General features: G+C 38.1%; 1 protein-coding gene across 1 annotated transcript in view; it reads left to right on the plus strand.

The window, feature by feature from the left end:
* The window catches only part of LOC126470544 (sarcosine dehydrogenase, mitochondrial), a 263,068-nt gene that overhangs the window by 149,629 nt on the left and 95,229 nt on the right, over positions 1–18,210 (plus strand). Inside the window, exons 9-11 of the mRNA XM_050098476.1 lie at positions 5,913–6,057; positions 7,310–7,451; positions 8,747–8,944. Coding sequence (XP_049954433.1) covers positions 5,913–6,057; positions 7,310–7,451; positions 8,747–8,944 — 485 coding nt within the window. The remainder of the gene's footprint in view (positions 1–5,912; positions 6,058–7,309; positions 7,452–8,746; positions 8,945–18,210) is intronic.

Below are 18,210 nucleotides of genomic sequence, written 5' to 3' on the forward strand. Positions count from 1 at the left end.
CAATCCTTTAGACAAATTCATGTGTTCAATTCCAAAATTATCTGTACCAATGGACATTAAATGCTCACCATCTATCTGTATGTGTACAGTCCTCCTACACACAAAACACAGTGCTTTATCTAAGCTGATCATTTTCGCCCAGTGGCTCAACCACACATAATATGTTTACCAGCAAAATTAACTTCCATGCTCATCCAAAACAGTTTCCCTGAATCTCGTGTTACTTTGTCTCTTTTGTGGTGTTGCACGCAGTTCAGTAGGTGCATCCTTCCAGAAAGATGGTCTTCACTGCAGAGTGGCACTGGCAACAGTTGCCCCCACATGAAACAATGTTCCACCGGGTTCTACTATGCATTGCCCAAGTCAATCTTAGTGTGATGCAAATCTAAGCCTAAGATCATGCTGAAACATTCACCATTATGAGGCAAAACTTCTATACATGTTTTCCCCACACCTGAAAACTTAATTTTGCTGAAGTTAGAAAATACATACCATTAACTCTACTCCACATAACTTATGGTGTGGAGGGGTTAATCACCTCTTTCCCTTGAGGTCCACTCCCACCAAAGACACATGTACATCTGTGTCCAACACCAAACCCTCATGTTCTCTTCCAACCACCAAGCCAATTAAACAAAATTCCTCCTCTGTGAATGTTTTAATGTGCTAAAATTCACTGGGAGCAGTGCTCAGCAGCCCTGAAGCTCCCATTGACATTTAATATTTGTCTATTGCCACTTTGAATCTTCCTATCTTACCACCTATTCTGCCTACAGTTCAAGTTCCATTCCCAATACCTTCCTTTCCCACTTTTCCTGCATTGTGGCTGATGGCAATCTTTCTGTGTGTGGCCCAAATGACCACAATTGTTACACTTGATGACAGTGTAAGAAATAACTTGGATTACCATGTCTATCTTCATACAGCTTCAGCTAAGTTATCAGGAATTTCTGGAAGTACTTTTCTCAGCACATCAGGTGGTAATCCCTGTATGAACACATCTGATGCCCTTTGCTCTGCTTCTTGCAGAAGGATCTTGTTTGTGTCACTATCTTCCAAAAACTCATAGGTATTGAAATTGAGGTTTTTTTTATTCTAGACATGAAACTTTTGATGGATTCACCCAGACTTTATGACACAACATTTAACTAGTCCCAATAATAACTACAATTATTTTACCTTCTATATTGCTGCACTAAGCCTTTCCTCAACACTCCAAATGTTTGAGCATTTCTTAGTTCCCCATCATACATCACATATCTTTTCATGTCTCCTACCAAACATAATGAGGCTGTGTGTAACAATTCTTACTTCAACCAACAACCCAATTTTGTGACTGCCAACACATTGTCAAAAATGCTAATACATTTTTTCTTGTTTTGCCCCAAAATTAATCAAATAGGTAGTGTTACTAGTATCCATGAAGGATGCTGGTAAATTGGACAAAGATCTGACCTCTTTTAAAGCTTCTAACTACATTTGCAAGTCTACTTTATCTGCCCTTATTTGAGCCACTTCTGGAACCACTTATGGAGTGATCACCAGCTGTTCCCCTGATTTACACATTGTAAAGCCTTTGTTTGTAAAAACAGATTAAATACACTAGGAAAATTACCACAAGACAGGGACTAATTATTACTAACCCTGATACAATTTTTAAAAATTTTTTTGGTCCTTATACCTAAAGTGCCTACCATTCCCTGCATTCCCTGACATAGTTTCTACATTTGTTGCACTTAAAAAAAGTCACTGGCAAGAACTGAGCACAGGGTGCACTCTCACCCACAAACTGTACTGTGTACAGATAACTGGGTGCATAACAGCATATGTTTCCATAATGTTACCTCTAAGTTCACTTAAATCAACATCTGTATCCACTTTAATGAATCACACTTTAAACCCCACCTGTCCTTCCACCTGGACAGACATCTTGACCCACTTCAATAACAAATACTCAAAACAGCTTGTCATAACTCATCATGCTATGATGACACAGCTGCAAGCTGGCCCATGTCATCACTCTGCATCACTGGTTCTTTTGACACCAGTTGTTAGTAGTTGATAGCACTGGTAGTGCCAAGATGGTAAACTTAGGTTGATGACAGGGCAATGGGTGCACAGTACAAGTTCCTTGTTGGTCATGGAATCAGAAATCCACCATTACCAGTATCATAGTTTAACAAGATACTCGTTCAATAGCTGAAGGTGGCATTTCAATGGTGTGCATTGACTTGAGTTGTGGAGCCCAGCTTTGCATATCACCAGATGGTGTGTTAGCAGCACACGGATCCAGCCAGCCAAGCATCCTTGCTGTGATGTAATAGCATCGGTAGCCTCATGAATGCCCAGCTGCAGAAGTGTTCCTCTGTCAGTGAGAACATGTAAGTTCCAGATACCAGTAGTGATGGCAGTGGGACGGCTACAAGGCATGCCAGGACATTGACTGCAAACTCAAGACCTGTTGGAGGTGTCCAGGAGTTGCCTGACACCAGCCATTGGTTAGGAATGATGTTGGCAAACACCTTTTTTGTAGCACCTGCCTATATAGTTTGCAGGTCATCTCTTACTGAATGATCCCATACTGATGAATAATACTCAAGAACCATCTTATAAATATCTGTTACATTTTTTATGAATGAACTAAACTTCCTATTCCAATGGATATCAGCCTGACACCTACTTTTACTCCAGCTAGTTTTACATCATCATTCCATTATTATTACAGACACTTACTCCAAAATAGCCTATGGTTGTTATTGTATCCACTGATTTGTTGCCAATAACATAACCAGCAGTAAAAGATCTCTTCATTTAATTATGCACAATGTGTTACATTTATTCTTGTTTATGGTCAACTCTAGGCCTGCATTAATTGTCTATCCTCTGCAGCTCTGCCTGAAATTTGCTACTGTTGTCTGGTGTTACAACCTTCCTGTAGTCTACAGCATCATCTGCAAAAGGCCTCCTGTAGGTTCCAACAGTATGTACTAGATTTTTAACTGTATGAAACATTCCATAGATCACTGGTTAGTGCTCTTCATACACCTCTGTAAACATCTCTCACCTCTCTCAGAACAGTTAACACATTTTATTCAGAAGATTGGTGATTTCTCATAAAGATGTTAAAATGGTGGCATTCATTGCACCATACTTGGTTCCGATATCAATAAGGAACTGTGATGATTCGACAAAACTAAATCTACATGCAATATTGAAAGATAAAATGTCTTCACTGAGAAGATTAAACTTTTTTTGGCCTTGGTTACCCTCAGATTTGGTGGGATGAAAGAAATTTTGACATCTCTCTTACAGTTAAAAAATTAATTATACAATTTTTTCCAGCATCACATTTCTGATTTGGCATTATAGTTGTGTGTATGGTGTGAAAATACACTCTTTTACTCATAAAAAAAACCACATTAGCTTTGCTTTTTTTCTTCTTGCCATAAGATGTGTAACTGCAGAAATATCTGCAAAATTCTCAATTTCAGTTTGGCTTCTCACATTAGAGTATAGTCACCCCACATTTCCCTTCCATATGTATTATTAATTTTATTAACATATTCTCAGTAGTTTTAACTTTGATGCACTCTTTAACTGGACACTAAGCATTAAAAAGCATTGACTGAGGTTAGCAGAAACTTCACTACTATTGCACTACAGGGATGTCTTCTGTTATAAAGGGTGAAAAGTATTTAAACCGACAAACTCTAGGAGGTTGTAGGGGACATCAAAACAAATATTTTTCCCTAATGTCATTTTCTCCTATGAGGATTATTTAAACCGGTGGAGGCCATATTACGCTTTTCAGTTGTTAGAGGCCGTATTACGATCTTCAGTTGTTAGAGGGCGTATTACGCTGTTCAGTTGTAGGCAACTGCTGTACACCAGTGTAGTAGTAGTGCATTGTCTTTGTTTACTAATGGAGCGATACACATGGGGTGAGTACACGGATATGGTTGGTGCATACTACGTAGCACACCACAATGGACGAGCTGCACAGCGGGTTTATCAACAACAATATCCTAATCGCCGTATCCCACATCATACGACCTTTGCTGCTGTGTACCAATGTCTGCGTGAGACCAGGTCATTTAGCAGACAGGGACACCGTCGCACGGTAAGAACACTGCAATTGGAGGAAGATGTCTTGCAGCATGTGGAGTGGGATCCTTCAATCAGGATTCGTACAATTGCACGTAACATGGGGACGAATCGGATGAAAGTAAGAACAGTCCTTCGAGAGCAATTGTTATGTCCAATTCACTTACAGTGTGTCTGCAACCTGGAACCAGATGATTATCCACCCAGAGCACAGTTTTTGCAGTGGTACCTGGAACAGTGTGAAATGCATCCTACATTTCCATCCTCTGTGTTGTTTAGTGATGAAGCAAAGTTCGGGCATGATGGAGTCTTCAACATGCACAATTCACATGTTTGGAGTGAGGATAACCCACATGCCTCATTTACTAGCACTCATCAAGTGAGGTTCTTCATTAATGCGTGGGTCGGTGTTGTTGGGGCCTGTTTAATTGGGCCGTATCTGCTACCTCAGCCGTTGAATGGCAGGCACTACTACAATTTTCTCGCCAGAGCATTGCCAGAATTGCTGGAAGACGTCACGCTCCCTACAAGACAACGCACGTGGTTCCAACATGACGGGGCGCCGGCACATTTCAGTCATTGTGTGTGTCGATTCCTGAACCGATGGTTCCCAGAAAAGTGGATTGGCAGAGGTGGTCATGTACCATGGCCTGCTAGGTCCCCAGATATGTCTCCTCTGGACTTTTTTGTGTGGGGAGATATGTGCAACATTGTTTACGTAACTCCTGTTGCATCAGAAGAGGACCTGGTTGCCCAGATAGTAGCAGCAGCAGGAACAATTCAGGATACTCCTGGGGTTTTTGCCCGTGTCAGACAGAACATGATCCGGTGGTGTAACCTTTGTTTACATGTCAGTGGAGGCATTTATGAAAATCTACTGTAATTGAAATTGGGTTGTGTTAATGTGTTGCGTTTTGGTAAAGAAAAAATAGAAAAGTTTGTGGGGTTAATTAATTTGCTGCCAGAGAAATCTTCCTCTACCGGTTTAAATACTCCTCATACGAGAAAATGACATTAGGGAAAAATATTTGTTTTGATGTCCCCTACAACCTCCCAGAGTTTGTTGGTTTAAATACTTTTCACCCTGTAAAAGTCACAGACTGCATGAGCATTAAGATGTAAGCAATAGACAGTTAATAGGTATAAGTAAAACAGTTGCAGCTATAAGGTAAGGAGAGAAATAAAACTTGCTGAACCTGGCAACCTTTGTCAGATTACAGCTACACTTACAGCCAACATGTGTCACCACATCATGCAGTCATAATCATTTATCCCTTCTAAACAGGTGGAAACCATAACATTAGTAACTGTCCTTTAAATTTCAAACACAAAGCAATTAAAATAGTAGATATACTCATGAATATCTACATCTGCATAGGATTTTATCAAGAAAATTATTATTGCTATTGAAATCTGATTGTATGTCTGTGGATACCTGAAACTGTACAGAACTCTAAGTATAAATTAGTAATTTAATGCAGCTACATCTGCATAGGATTTTATCAAGAAAATTATTATTGCTATTGAAATCTGATTGTATGTCTGTGGATACCTGAAACTGTGCAGAACTCTAAGTATAAATTAGTAATTTAATGCAGGTTGCTTGTAATAGTTAGAAAACTTTGGAATTTATACCTCATAATAAGGCCACATACAAGTTTATTTAGTCATCCCTACAGTTTTCCAGGCAGTTTTATTTGGTGTATTTTTGACATATTTTCTATAATATATCATTCTCTAGGCTTGTTTTGCCTTATTTACCTCACAATATCTGTTTCCAAGACAAAATGTACTATATAACATTGCAGGTGAGGATCCAAGGTTGCTGGGATTTTATCATAACTGTGGCTACAACTCAGCCGGAATGATGTTTGGAGGTGGTTGTGGAGAACAAATGGCTCAGTGGATTATTAATGGACGACCAGAGCTGCATATGTTCAGCTATGACATAAGGTAATCATGCTGACATGGAATTAGACTTAACGAATGGGTCCTCAGACCAGAATTCCCACACTCTAAAGAACCGCAGTTATTGGAATGGTGACAGTATACCAAAGAATGATCATTTATTACATGAAGATATGTTAATGTACTCTTATCTATATTTCTGTTTTTTTTTTTCTTTTTTCTCCCAAGGCAGAAATACTTTCAGTGTGCTTCTAGTGTTTCTTGCAGCAAATGAGTATCATAAACTTATGTAGCATTAAAATTAGAAGTTGTATTAAAACTGTGATGGAATGCATCATAATGATGCAGAATCTGAACAAATGGAATAAAATGACTGTCCATGACTAACCACAAACTTGAGTTGCATTGTACACATTCTGGAAAAATACCCACAGTTTCTCAACATGTTATTGTGAGTGGTACAAGTTGGAATTATATTTGTGATTCTGAAGCAATTTTTTTTTTTTTTTTTTTTACCTTGGAAACCATTGAAGTTTGGCTTTTCCAGGGTGACTTCAAGTCAATGGCAGATCAGATTTTATAACATAATATTTTAATCAGCACTAAACCTAAGTTTCAGTATTGCTATTTATTATTATTAATTACAGGACTTTCATTGCCATATAGAGATCATCACCCATTTATTTTCAGTGTTCGTGAAAATATAGTATAATCAAATTATCCAATAATAATAATCATTCATCCTGTATATTGAATTCTGAGATATTTATGGACAAAAGAGAGAGAGGGAGAGAGAGAAAGTACAATAAACTGGAAGAACAAGTGATGGATATTTCATAATGAGGCATGGTTTTCCATTATTCCATCAATGTTTTGCATTTTAGCTGCAAATAACACTGCTATGATACTGTAATCTGATTTTTTCACTGAGATTACATTCATATGATTTCTTTTGTTCACAGAAACTGAAACTCAAGAAGTATTCAAGCCATCTTAATTAGAGTTTTAAAGAGTTTTAAAGATAAATTTTGAGTTAACTTATGTGATTGTCATTGTCAGTTTGATAACTGTTTGCATCTATAAAACATCACTTGAACAGATTTGATATTTACAATAAGAGTGTCTCTATCTTTCAATTTGCTTCTTTGAGTCACCATTTAAGGGTTTACCTTTTATTTGCAGGATGAGGTCAGTTTTACAATTGTTAACTGCTGTGTAAACATAAGAATCTGTAGTTTTCTTACTATGATGTGATTAAAATTCCATGACTACAGATTTAGTTCTGATATTTTTGCAGACGCTTTCGATCTGACCAGACTAAAGATCAAGAATGGATAAGGGAAAGAAGTCATGAGAGCTATGTAATGAATTACAGTATTGTATTTCCAAATGATCAGCCTTTAGGTGGTAGGAACTTCCGAAAAGGCCCATTGCATGATGTAAGTTACTTGTTACATGTTATCCTACAAAACCCATTTTAAGCTAATAAGTCAGTGTGAATAATAGTAAAACTGAAGTAATAGCTTCTTGGCTCCATACGCTGCTAGACTTACAGTTCTTCCTAGTACCTGAAAATTCTGCTAAAATCTGTGTACAGGTTGCCCTCCTTTTCCTTGATACTTTCTAATAGTCTTTAGTATTTTCCTATCACTAATTTTTGCACATACCTTTTTCTTCAGACTTACTCTTCCTTTTTCTGTCTCCTTTGTCAAAGGTTCTATGTTGACTATTCCTCCTTCATACTGGTACCCAGATGCCTAAATTCCACTGTTGTTTTACCATGCACATCTTCTTCCACTTACATGATTCTGTTGTACATATAACTTTTGGGATATAATGCATGTGATGTAAAGTTATGCTTTTCAAATGACTTTACTTTTTCAAACATAAGAAAATCTGAATATCTCCTCTATGTGGATCAGTAAACTGTCTCCATATTTAAAGGGTGTTCATCACTGAACATTTTCAGCATTCAGTATAATTAATCTGTTGCCAGATGTTATAATTACATTTTTCATTGTGTAGAAATAACTTAATTGATATTAGTACTCTGCAGAGTTTCATAGAATATCCATATAAAGTACAGTTATAAATGGTAGCACCTTTGCCCATGTAGTATAGAGTAAATCTTCTCCCCATAGACATTAAAAATTTTCAGAGAGGCACTAACCAGAGTCACATCTTCAACTTTCTCTATCTTATTAAACACTAATATAGGTTCAATTCAATGTACATATTCATATTCTAACTCATTTATTGGTTCCTGGAACAAGGTTATGTGATATGAATATGTGTCCTTCGGTACAATTTATGTTTGTTAGTATCTCTGCATATAAATGTATAAGGGGCAGTCAAATGAAAATGAGACAAAAAAGTAATTGAGTTGTTTTTATTTCAAAAGTAATTACCTACGTGTTGCCAAGGTTGTTTAGACTATACTGTAGAACTTTTGCTGGGGCACCATCAATTTGTTTTGGATGAACAGGTGCACACCTGGGTACAATTATGGTTCCATAAGCAACTACAAACATTTTTCCATGAAGGTATTAACCATCTTGTCTTACAGTGGGATAAATGTATTAACAGCTATGTTTATTACTTTTGAAATAACCAACAGTTTACTTACTTTTTTCTGTCTGTTTCATTTTCTTTTGACTGCCCCTTATACTTCTTTCCATGTTAATGTGCTGCACATACCAGATGCTATAACTTTCAAATAATTGTTTCTTCACAGGAATTGCTTAATGCAGGTGTTGTTTATGAGGAGAAACAAGGATGGGAGAGACCGGGGTACTTTTTGCAGAGTGGTGTAGCTCCTGTTCAGAAGTATGATTGGTTTGGCTCCTATGGATCATCTAGAAATCCAGAGACTCCTTATGAAAGTCTGTTGCAAGGGGATAGAACATTTGGATTCTCAAAGCACCATCATGCAGTATGTTCAAATGAGTTTTTTATTTTTGGAATAGAAGAGAAGCATCTACTTACACCAGCTAAAATAAGAAGTATGGGAGCAGGGCTAATAGATGTACAGATTTGGAATACTGAGCTATCTTTCTTTATCTTTAAATTTTTGTTTACGTGGAAAAAGATGCTAGTGCCATTTCTACTGAATAAGCTGCATGAAAACTATTAATAGCTGCTGCTTAACGTTATTGGCTGCTGACTGTTGCACAAAAATAACTGTAATTTTAATGCACAAAATGATTATAGTTGTTTACAAGATGTTCCCTCCCTCTAGAAAAAAATTATGATCTTTGCAAATGAAATTCACATTTTCCTCCACCATACAGACAATTGTTTCAGTTCAGGGTCAGTCTGGTGAAAGTCAGAGCATGTAATGTATAGTGACTTGTAGCAAAGCTACCAAGAGCCATTTGTCATGAAATCTCAAAACTAGTTTACCATTTGTCACTATTCTCCATGAAACTGAAAATATCAGATGGCCTTTGTATCTAAAAGCTTCCAGTAATAATATCATACTTTCAGTTCATGATTTTTTTCTCATGTTACCAACCGAGATCAAATGTTTACTCAGTAGAAGTGAGCACTAAGAATATTGTGGAAAGTTGATAAGGTTAATTTGTACTTTCAATTCCTGATGTTTTTTTCTGCTACTACCAGGCACTGTCAAAAAGTACTAAAATGTGAATATTGAAAGTATTCACATTTATCTCAACATGAGAAGTATGACAGAAAAATAATATGTAAAATATCATGAAAACTATACTCTATCAATTAAGTACACTGTAGACAACATGTACCTATTATAAAGTGCACCTAAAGTAAATAGAGTGCTTATTCAGTATAAGTGATCAGTTAGACTATAGTGTGAAGCAGATAACTGTACATCTTAAAAAAGCCTTTTTAAGGACATTGAACTTCTTACACTCAGTTCCCAACAAATTTACTATTTAACCTTTTTCACTTCAACGGCAAGTGGTGTTCGACATGATAAATTTTGTTTTCCTCTCCATAGTCAAGCCTCATTTGACACAATTTTTCATAGCTTTTACAAGCTCCATCCTTGAATCTGACTGTACTAGGGACCAGTACTGCATAGTACTGCCATCTAGGAAAACCTGTGTTAACTTGGTGTCAAATGGAGCAGTTGTGTTGAGAGAAATATTATGACTATTATGTTCAAGTTAGTAGGTGCAAAATGACTAGTTATTCACACATAGTCCCATCTTAGGAAGAGACCATAGAGCTTCTGAAGGAATATTGAAACAAAAATTAGAGTGAAAATGATTTTGATGACAATGATTTTGATAATGAAAGTGATTCATTTGTAAACAATATATCTGAAGTGATGATGGAAACAGCCCAACCTGAAGAGTTTCACAGAAATATCACACACTGAAAAGCTTTGTACTGCAATGCTTCAGTAAATATTTTTGAATGAAAGCATACTTTTTGTTTTAATGCATACCTTAATTGTTGGTCAATCGCCCCATTGTTTCCACAAAGAGACTTGCACAATTCTCTGTTGTGCACTTGGTGCCCGGATGGCAGTGATTTAAATAAGAGTACACAGATTGCATTAAGAATGCAGAGGGTTAATGGTTTTTGTTTTACCGATAATAAAAATCAGTTGAAGCTGAACTGTGATGAACACATTGTCAATAAAAGACACAAATGTAATAATCATGCAGACTTTGATTCCTTGTCTAGAGTTCAGGTAGGAGTAATGTACTCTGATGCTGAACAAAACCCTGCCTAATATAAAGCAATCTGTCTGGAATCCCAAACAATTCAAAAGAAAATTAACAACATACCTCTTTAGCCAGTCTTTGAACAAGTTATCTGTATGTCTAGTTTGAAGGATTGAAAAGTCATGTTAGCTACATGGTAAATAGCTGTATGAAAACTAGTAATGCACTGTAAATAGAATTCAGTACTAACACATGTAGGTAAATATTTTTAAAGAAAAATATCACTATAATCAAATGAATACTAATCTACCAATAGCAGATAAATGCCAGATACATAATATAAGTGAGGCAGCAGCCTTTTCAAAAGTAGCAGCTTTTCTTAATTAACTTGATTAAATTTAGCTGTCATAAGCATAGATAGCATTCAATAGTATATGGATAGTTTGCTGTTATATGATATGGTGTCAGATTAAGTTTCTATTATTTCCTTGTCTTTTGTTAATTAATGTGTATCTTCACTCATTCCACATCCATGAAGGTGTTCCTTCTTTATGGGAACTGCAGAACAAGATAAATGACTGAATCCTGGAGAAATGCCATGGTGATGAGTTTCCAGTACACCTAATGACATTTCTCTGCAGTTTCAGTAATCTACATAATATGTGTCCACCACGACAGCTGAGTGGTCAGCATCACAGAATGCCATGCAAGAGACCCGTGTTTGATTTCTGGCTTGGTCAGAGATTTTCTTTGCTCAGGGACTGGGTGTTGTGCTGTCATCATCATATTATCCTCATTGACATGCAAGTTACTGATACGGTGTCAACTAAAAGGACTTGCACCAGGGGATTGGTCTACCTGGCAGGAGGCCCTAGCCACATGACATTTCATTTCATAATATGTGCGTATTTGCTGCACTGGCCCACACTAGTATATAGTATGAAATGTGTAGATAAATAATATCATAGCCCATTTTAGTACGGTGTTGCTGTTGACAAATTTGAACATTCTCAGGGGAGAAATATATTTGCGCTCATTTCTGAACAGATTTTATCTATGCCATGAAAACATTGTAATAACAATGTTTATCCAGAATAAAGTTTATTTTATTTATCACAGAACTACATATAGTCAGAGCTAATTCTCCAAAGAATAATAAGATTGTATCTAATTTGTAACAAGTATATCATTCTGTGACATCCTCCTCAACCCTGTTGGCCTCTGAAGGTGCAACCAGCTGCATAGGAGGACTGATTATATGACCTTCTGGTCTGTGGGTGATTATTGTTCTTTTCCTCTCAGCTCTCCCAGGTGGTACTCTCTCTGTTCTGGCCTTCCTCCACATGTGTCAATGGTGCATCTCCTCTAGTATCAGAAAGATGTTCCCAGGATGGAATGTGTTGACCCATCCCTGTAGATATTTAACTTCATGCACATTCCTCAGTTCTGACAGATGTTCTTTTATCCAACATTTCCAAAAGTTGTTATAGAGTTTCTATCTTATCTGGAATTCTTTTACTAGGTTCTTGTTCAGGGTAGGCTCTGGTACTGAAAATTGTTACAAGTTTCTCACCATTCAGAAAAATGGTGAGGGACAGTGCATCAGCATTGTCTCCATGTGTGATGGGCTCTGAGTTCATAGTGGCTTCAATACTAATCAAGGTAGCATTCAACTGTTTTTCACTGAGCCTTGTGAGCTCCAATGCCTTCTGCAGGCAATGCTTCATAGTGCCCACCATTCTTTGCCACCATCCTGCCCACCAAGTCACTTGTGAGGTAATGAATTTCCATGTAATGCCATGGGGGGCAAGGAATTATTAAGTGATTGTGGTAGTTAATGCCTTACAAAGTTGTGCTAGTTCCGTGTTTGTCGCATGGAATGTTTTTGTATTGTCTGTGTAAATTGGTTGGGGTAGTACATGTCTTCTGGTGAATCACTGGAGTGCTGTGAGGAACTTATCTATTGACAAGTTTGAACAGAGTCTGAGGTACACTACTTGTTTGGTAGCACATGTGAGAAGAGTGATATGTAACTTGTGCAATTCTCTTCCCACTTTGATGAATAGTGGTCCAGCAAAGTCTATCCCCATTGTAGCAAATGGCTTAGCTAGCATAACTCACTCAGTGCTTCAATATGTTGCCCTCAGGGGGTCTCATGATCTTACACAGAAAAAGAGTGTAGGATTATTATGATTATCTGACAAGCTCTGAGCATCCAAGATACAGTTTGGAGTTCAGACAGTACACAACAAATGTGAAAGTGATGGAGGCAACAAGTGTCTCTTTAATAACCAATTGTGTGAAATTGTGGGAATGGTCAAGGAGCATTGAATGTTTTTGTTCTCTGATGAGGCTAGTACACTGCAGCTGACCTCCTAGGTGTACCAGATTGCCTTCCACGACAGGGTTGTAAAATTGCAGTTTTGATTCTCTTAGCAGTGGTAAGTTATTTTGAAGCATGTGTAGTTCTCTGGTGAAGGATTATTTCTTGCTTACTCATATGCAATATATCTGTGCCACCGATACATCAGTGGCTGTAAGCTCTCCTGAAGATTTCTTTTTCTGCAGAAAATGGAGAGTCGATGTTGGAGTACGAATGAGCCCCTAGTATGGGCTAAGTTTACAAGGGGCACTCAATAAATAATGCAACACATTTTTTTCTAAAAGCAGGTTGGTTTTATTTAGGATTCCAATACATCATGTTATTCCTCGTGCCTTTGGCTACAAAACCCTATTTTTCCACATAATTTTGATTCAATGCAATGGTCTTATGCCACCTTACTGTGAGGGCCTGTATGCTCACATGGTACCATCCTACTGGTTGACATGAGAACCAACTTCTTGCTGCCTCAGCAACCTCTCCATCATCCGTGTACTGGTTCCCATGGAGTGCATTCTCCAGTGGATCAAACAAATGGAAATAAGAAGGTATGAGATCTGGACTGTGAGATGGATGAGGAAGAATTGTTCAGTGCAGTTTTATGAGCTTGTCTCAGACATGGAGATGTGTGTGAGACCTTAGGTCATGTGGAGAAGGAGAAGTTCATTAGCATTTTTGTGGTGATGAACATGGTGAAGTTATGTCTTTAGTTACCTGAGACCAGCACAATACTCTTCAGAGTTGACTGTTGCACCATGAGAGTGAACATCAAACAGAATAGCCCCTTCAGAGTCCTAGAAGACCATTGCTATGGCTTTACCGGTTGAGGGCATGGCTTTGAACCTTGTCATCAGAGAAGAGGAGGTGTGGTGTCATTCCATGGATTGCTGTTTTGTTTTCAGTTTGAGATGATAAACCCATGTTTCATCATCAGTGATACTGTTGAACGAAAATTGTTATGATCAGCCTTGAAATGTGCAAGTAATTACACACAGATAGTCCTTCATTGCTCTTTATAGTCTTCTGTTAGGCGGCAAGGAATGCAACAGGCACACACCTTTGAGTACCCCAACTGGTGGACAAGTGTGTCAGCACTACCAATTCAAATGTCCAGTTGAGCAGTGAGGCGTTTGATGGTGATCCATCGATTACCTTGAATGAGAATGTCCAAATTTTCCAACACTACAGCAGTCACAGCAGTGTGCAGCCAGCTAGCACACGGCAGATTGGAAAGGTTTGCGTGACGTGGTTGTGATCATAAGAGACACATTGCCCAATGAATCATTGTGCTTTTGTGTACTGCCAGTTCCCTGTAGATACTCTGCAAGTGACTGTGAATGTCTATGATGATCTGGTTTTCTGTGAAAAGAAACTCAGTGTTAGCGCTCTGTTTGGAACACACCTCCATTATGGATGCCAATTTAAAGATTACACATAGTGCTACTGCCTATTGGAACTTCAAGAACCTACAGGGGCTGAAGCAAGAATATTCTGTGATGTTGCACAAAAAAATCTGTACTTTCTGAACTGAAATTGTCCTCAAAAAAGAGTGTTGCATTACTTATTGAACGCCCTTTGTAGATAGGTTCATGAGGCAGGGTGGGTGTAGATATTAACAGAACTAGGCTATATGTTTTCTTTGTTTCTCCTCACAAGGTAGTCAATCCACTGTCAGAGTATCAGATGGCCAACACTCAGGAGAATGTCCAAGCAAAGTGGTCTATGCCACCAATTTTCCAGGGGATGTGTTTGACCTTCAAGGAGCCTTCATGAAAGATGACCAGCTGGGTTGTCTTTTCTTGAGCAGTATCTCAATTACATGGGAGACACGTGAGTTTGTGTCTCTATTACATGATTACCAGTGAAGTTTTTTCTATCTGGATCACAGAAAGTAAAAACTACTGTGACAGCAGTGTCCCTCCACAATACTGCATCAACAATTTTAAATTCTTTTGTGTGAGAGAAGTAACACAGTAGTTGGGTTCCTACTACTTCTTCTAAAAGTTCCAGTTGCGGCAAGGTCATCTTCTTAGTAAGGAGTAAGTATGTTCTCACTATAGAATAATGTCCTAACTCATTGAGTTAGGACATTATTCTCTAAAGCTGTTTGAACATGCAGAGTTGCTCCATATGTTTTTCAGATGTGTTGCAGAATACATGCTCCTGAGTGAGTCCTCCATGAGCTGTAGCAAGGCATTTTGGGACAAGTACCTTTGTTAATGATGGTAAGCTAGGTATCGAAGTGTGCCATCATGCTCCTAGGTCCCTTGACATGAGTTCATCCCAGCCAATTCCACTGCAAAATGTGTCCTGAAATAACAATTTTCCAGCAAGAGAGACTGAGGAGAACAGTCAGAGTGGATCAGAGAATCTAGTCATACATTGCAAGTGTTGTTGTTTGTCGCTGACTCTTCTAATGACTTCCTGGTGATTTCACAGGGGTTGATATGGAAGTAGTCAACCTGGCATTCCAGTCTGTTCCCAAAGCTTGAGTCTTAGCAGGGGCTTCTTGTCAATCTGCCTTCCAAATAGTTTTAAGTAGTTTGGTCATGATAGCCCATTTTGATAAGGGAATAATTATAAGAATTATCAATTTGATTAGGGCTGCAAGTTCACAGTATATGCTGATCATCAAATTATCACATTCTGCTGTGATTGCATAGTTGTCCATGCACATAATCCTTTTTATAAAAGCTGCCATGGTGATAAATGATGTCACACAATTGTCTCCATGTTATCTTAGATTTGCTCAGAGTAAAAATGGGCAGCAGGTCAGGATGACTGGGAGCCTGGTTTAGCAGTATTTTATTATGTTATCCATCATTTTAAGATATTACATTTGTTCTGGTTGGATCTGAACCAAAAGAATCTGGTCAAGTCTTTGTCTTCTTCATTCAAGACCAGTTGAAAGAACACGTGCAAGATGTCTGTGTTAATAGCAGTGAAATGAAGTGTGAATCACAGTAAAATCTCTATGACTTTAGGTAGCACATTTGCTCTTGCCTCTAGTACCTCATTCAAAGAATATGCATTACTTTCACCAGATGACACATCAAAGACTATCCTCCACTTAGTCTTCCTATGTTTCTCTTTCCCCACTACCTAATGACACTGATGGCAGAGATAAAACAGGCCTTCCCTGAGAGTTGAGTGGAAACAGCCTCTACTTCCCCTTCATAATGTAGTCTGTCATTAAGTCATAGTACATTTGCTTAAAGGCTTCATGTCATTGATATCTTGTCCTCAGGTGGTCAGGTGGTTGAATTGTTTCTCTCCAGTCCGAATGTTACTCATAAGGGTTTTATCCTCTCTTTTGGAAAGTGAAACCACTGCCCGTTGATCCTGTTTACAGAAAGATGCTCTGAACTCCTCAAAAAGCCTCATGTCCATGTTGCTCATGGATTAATTGTAACTGCAAGTAATCCCTATTGTCTCAAAATCTCAAAAGCATCTGAATTCATTATCCAAAAGTAGGGTAGATCAGTCAGAATGAACAAAATTCACCACAGATGCCATCACACAGGCTGCTGATTTGTTCCTGCTAAATAGCCAGTCAAATAGTGGAGGAACTAGATCTACAGATTCAAAGATGCATATTGGCAAATTGTCCTTCACTATTTTCTGATAAATATCACATCTTATGAGAATCTCCATGGGAATATTTTCCACTGAGTCATTTTTTGGATCTGGTAGCATAATCTTATGTACATATGATAACCTCTTTACATGTTGCAGAACAAGATGCTAGTGTGAAATCATACAAAAACTTTCAAAAACCTCTTCACGTTAAACTGAACAGGTCTGCAGCAGTGTGAGGGTGTATGCTTTGATTCAAATGGACAAACAGTTAATTGTTGTCAATCTACAGTATGCAGTTTCAGATTACTAATCAGTGATTTTGCTGTGAAGCTGGACTGACTTCCTGCATCCAACACACATCAGGTTGTCCTACTCAGTCCTGTAAGTCCTGAATACATACTTGCAATTCCCAAAGAAACATGAATCTGTGGGGAGCAACAGCTATTTTTCCCATGGATGTAATTTTTGTCTGAGCCAGTGGAGTCTTAGCGTGTCTTCTTTCATCACAAATGGACTTACAATGGAGCTTTGCAGCTTTCTACACTTAGCCCACAAAGTCTTTTCCTTCTTCCTGCAATAGGAGACTATACGCCCAGATTCAAGACAAAGAAAATATCTGTTTGCTCATTTCAGTTTACCTATTCAGTCACTGACTATTCAGTCTTCCTTACTACTTCTTATAGTCCTGCATCCAATGGCTACAAGATTCACAAAACAAGCAGAATGATTCTTGTTCTCTAGCATTGTCAGGGTTGATCATTTAGATTTCATGTGTGTGTGGAGTGCAACAGATGTGGGAGTGGCACCAGAGGTAGTATAAAGATCAGCACATGTCTTCTGCATGGTAAGTGCAAACAGCCAAATTAAAGGACAACACTGTCTATTCTTAGAAATTCTTTTTTCTTGATCCATTTTGCTGCAAGTCCTAGTAGAAGTGAAACTAAACTTTATAAATCTTCTTGGCAGATTAAAACTGTGTGCCATTTTGGGACTCAAAGCTGCAACCTTTGCCTTTTTGAGGCAAGTGCTCTTCTAACTGAGGTACTCAAGCACAACTCAGGAGACATTGTCATAACTTTATTTCCAATATTAACTCATTTATCACCTTACAAACTTCAGAGAAGTTCTCATGCAAAACTTGCAACACCAGCATTCCTGGAAGAAACCATATGGTGGAGACATGTCTTGGCCACAAGCTGGGGGAGGTTTTCCTGGTCTGTCATGCAGTATTAATCTGCCATATAGTTTCATGTCAGTTGACACTCCACAGCAGAGTGAAAAAGTCATTCTGGGAACATCTCTCAGGATATGGCTAAACCATGCCTTTACAATATCCCTTCTTTCAGAAGTGTTAGCCCTGTAAACTTGTCCACAAAAGGCAGATGTTCTGGGTTCAAGTTCTGGTCAAGTACTCAGTTTTAATCTGTTAAGAAGTTTCATATCAGAACACACACTGATGCAGAGTGAAATTTTCATTCTCTAAGCTAAATAATTTGTGAGGCTTATGAAGATTTTCACAGAATGAGATGTCTGTTATGAGTGAGAGACTATCTGATTGTTCTTTGGAGAAGTACCTCTGACTTGTTG

This window comes from Schistocerca serialis, chromosome 3 (genome assembly GCF_023864345.2).
Source record: "Schistocerca serialis cubense isolate TAMUIC-IGC-003099 chromosome 3, iqSchSeri2.2, whole genome shotgun sequence".
NCBI classification, from domain to species: Eukaryota; Metazoa; Arthropoda; class Insecta; order Orthoptera; family Acrididae; genus Schistocerca; species Schistocerca serialis.